General features: G+C 36.5%; 1 protein-coding gene across 1 annotated transcript; it reads left to right on the forward strand.

Moving 5' to 3' along the window:
- Positions 1 to 825: 825 nt before the first annotated feature.
- LOC111392574 (chaperone protein dnaJ 20, chloroplastic-like) lies at positions 826 to 3,020 on the forward strand. The gene is made up of 2 exons (XM_023017934.1): positions 826 to 1,390; positions 2,545 to 3,020. The coding sequence occupies exons 1-2, from the start codon at positions 941 to 943 to the stop codon at positions 2,686 to 2,688; spliced, it is 594 nt and encodes a 197-aa protein (XP_022873702.1). The 5' UTR covers positions 826 to 940; the 3' UTR covers positions 2,689 to 3,020.
- The last annotated feature ends 454 nt before the right edge of the window (positions 3,021 to 3,474 follow it).

The raw sequence follows: 3,474 nt of genomic DNA on the forward strand, positions 1-3,474 counted from the left end.
TTTAATTGGATCTCGACAACCTTCTAGTAGGCACAGCATATAACATGGCTCTTTTAAGGCTGGTGTGAAGCCTTCATAGAGCCTTTTTGGAGCTAATGGAGCGCTAGTGAATAGTAATTATTATAATGCGTAACAGTATTTATTAAATTGGACTATTATACCACTATCCAAGTATCCACAACCATTCATGCTACATAATAAGTAGTCATTCCCCTTTGTTATCTTATTTATTCGTGTGTGGGGGAAGTAAATTGCATTACCAAGCTCCTGTTAAATTTATTCTTTCATGTACGCATAATATGTAGGGATAATTGTAGCAACGGTCCCAAACCTTTAACTTTTTTAAATACTTTATTTTAACCTTCACTTTGTGTCACTCATATTTCCTAACCTTTTAAAAATTAACTCCTTTGGTTCAAATGGATCATTTATGTTAATTTTACTGCTAATTAACCCAATAAATTTACTTTGATTAATTAAAAAATGGTAAAATAGTAACTTTGAATTAAAATTGAATAACAAAAAATTAAAACCGTGATTGGTTTGATTTGATTTTTTTTTTTTCAATTTTAATTCAAGTTACATTTTAACTTTTTTGAATTAGTCAAAGTCAATTTATTGGGTTGATTAACAATCAAACTAACAGAAATCCTACACTTGGACATCAAGTGCTAATTTTTACAAGGTTTGAGATCATGAATAGTACAAAGTAAAGGTTAAAGTAAAGTCTACAAAAAATGAAGGATTTGAGACCGCTGGTGCAATTATCCTAATATGTAGTCCCCACCGTCTATTGATCATTTTGTATTTGAATAAATAAATACACTTTAAAAAATAAATAAATAAAATTGTCCCCACGCCAGCACCGCTGCTGCCGATATTAATTTACCCCGCCAACACAAAAGCTTACCTAAAAATAACCAAAAACAGAGAGAGAAGAATGTGCTGCAACCATGGCGTAACATTCCCCAGAAGCGACCGTTTTCGCTTCTCCTTCTTCATTCCATCAATTGGAATCCGATCCGACCCACTTCCCTCTTCAATCTCCTTCCGATCCAGACCCGGGCCCGCTTTCAGACCACTGAAATCCAACAACAGTGACACCATTTCACTGCCTTCTGACTGCCCGGCCAGCTTCTACGATCTTCTGGGCATATCCGAATCTGGGACCCAACTGGAGATCAAAAAAGCTTACAAACAGCTGGCACGGAAGTACCACCCTGACGTTTCGCCTCCGGATAGGGTCGAGGAGCATACTGAGAGGTTTATTCGGGTCCAGGAGGCCTATGAAACGCTGTCGGATCCAAGGAGGAGAGCTTTGTATGATCGAGACATGGCTAAGGGCCTTCACCTTGCGTTTTCTGCCCGTGGCCATTACAAATTCGACGAGGTAAGACTTTTGTCTTTTCTTTTTCCAAACTACCCATATTGATTGTTCTGCGTGGTAGTAAACAAACGAGGCTTTTATTTTTTTTCCTCGATTAATTTTATTCATTCATTTGAAGTGGAATTAAACATCAAGGGATGTATATTAAGTTTGTAAATCATTGATCTTTTTATGACAAAATGGGGGAAATTAAACAAAGTGTGCGGAGGCTTTGCATAAATTTTTGGTTTTGCCTATGAACGAAAGTCGAGTATCAGAATACATTGGATTTAGTCAATTTTGTTCTGAAAATATTTTCAAGTAATTTACATCCAAAAGGAGGCTTTAGAAAATATCAAATAATCAAGGGCTAAAAAATTTAGGCAGGTACTGAAATTGGATATTTGTAAAAAGTTCATTTATGCATGAATTGAGTGGAAATTTGTGTTTAGAGCACTCTTTAGAATTCTTTGGAAGGTTAAAGATAATCCCAAAGGCTAATAGCCTCTTGGAACTAACATGGTCACACTCCAATAGAGGTCAGCATTCCCAAGTTCAGATTTTTTCATCTCTTGTGAATTCGGATCCAAGCTGGATGACACACTGGATTATCGACGACAAATCCATGGGAAAAAGTATGAATAGAAGAACATTACAGTTGTCTGTTTATCGCCAACCTGTCAAGGTTGGCTATAAACATTTGGTTTAGTAAAATATTGAAGGAATCAAATCCAATACAGGTTGGCGATAAACATTTGGTTTAGTAAAATATTGAAGGAATCAAATCCAATCTAGTTGAAAATTTTGTGTCGAATATAGGAAAAGTGTGATTTGACCAAAACAGTTAAGTTGAAGTTGTACTGAAATTTAGAAACAAATATTTGATAAACCCTGTTGAGTTGGTGTAGTTATATGACAAAGATGACTTTTGTGTTTCCATATGCTTTTTTCGTGTTTCCATATTTCTTTGTGATTAGATTGTGTATTCATGTAGAAAAGTGGATATGATTAGGCCGACTGTTTTTGTAAGATAAGTGAATGCCTGCAATTTTGTATTTCAACTGTGTATCGTATTTAGATTTTGTTGGATAAGATGTCGATATGTTAATTTTGATTTTGAGGCTGCTGTCAGGCATTGAATTATTATGTATCTTATGGCTCTTCTTTTATGCAAGCAGCAAATGGAAGAGAAAAGTGAATGGAAGAGTCGTTGGCAATCTCAAGTATCAGAGCTGAAGAAAAGAAGCACTTATAAGAACTCCGGTGATAACAATTCGTGGGGGGCTCGAATGCGCAGGCAAAGGAATCAATCATCATCTTAAATTAGTAATAAACCTTATTAATTATGAATGTATATATAGTACTTGTTTTCTGGGTTTATGTAAGAGAGAAGTACTTTGTAGTAAGCATTAGGCTCACATAAGATATACTCGTAAGCGTAATGGTACAAGACTCCACGGTTATACGCAGAGACAATAGTTGGCTATACTGATTTGGCATACCCATTTGGAAGGGCTTTCGCTTGACAGATTAAATGTATGGCGGGTTTGCAGGCTTATGGACAAAGTCTTTTGGCACCTAGACGAATTGAGTTGTGTCCCTGATCAACCCATATGAATTGTTTATTATTATTATTATGATTTTGTCTTCGTTAGATGAATTTGTGAAATGATAGAATCCATAAAAATTATCCAACAGAATTGGGAAGGAATTTCAGGGGCCCCGTGTTGTGTAGTCAGCATCCAAAGGACGTTTTCTGCATATAAATTAAAGGGAAGCCTCAGCCAGTGTGTCCTTTGCCTGGGTAGACAGCAGGCTTCATCTTTATCAAGATCATGGCTATAAAATATGCCTGTTGGGTTTCGATCTTTTTTCGGGTTTGGCTTTTGCTGCATTGCCTCTAGATTTTTTTAAAGATTGTAGGGGGACCGAAGCTAGCAAACTAAACTATCAGAAACGAGGGTATAAATAACAAGAAGTTAGGCATGAAAGCCAAACGGAGTGACAGAGGGTTAGGGGGGCAGTGCCAATTCATTTTATAACTTAAGAGGGCAGTGAGCTAACTTTCATTCCTTTGGCAAGGTAACACGGGAACAGAATAATCCCCC

The sequence above is a fragment of the Olea europaea genome, unplaced genomic scaffold, assembly GCF_002742605.1.
Source record: "Olea europaea var. sylvestris unplaced genomic scaffold, O_europaea_v1 scaffold940, whole genome shotgun sequence".
NCBI classification, from domain to species: Eukaryota; Viridiplantae; Streptophyta; class Magnoliopsida; order Lamiales; family Oleaceae; genus Olea; species Olea europaea.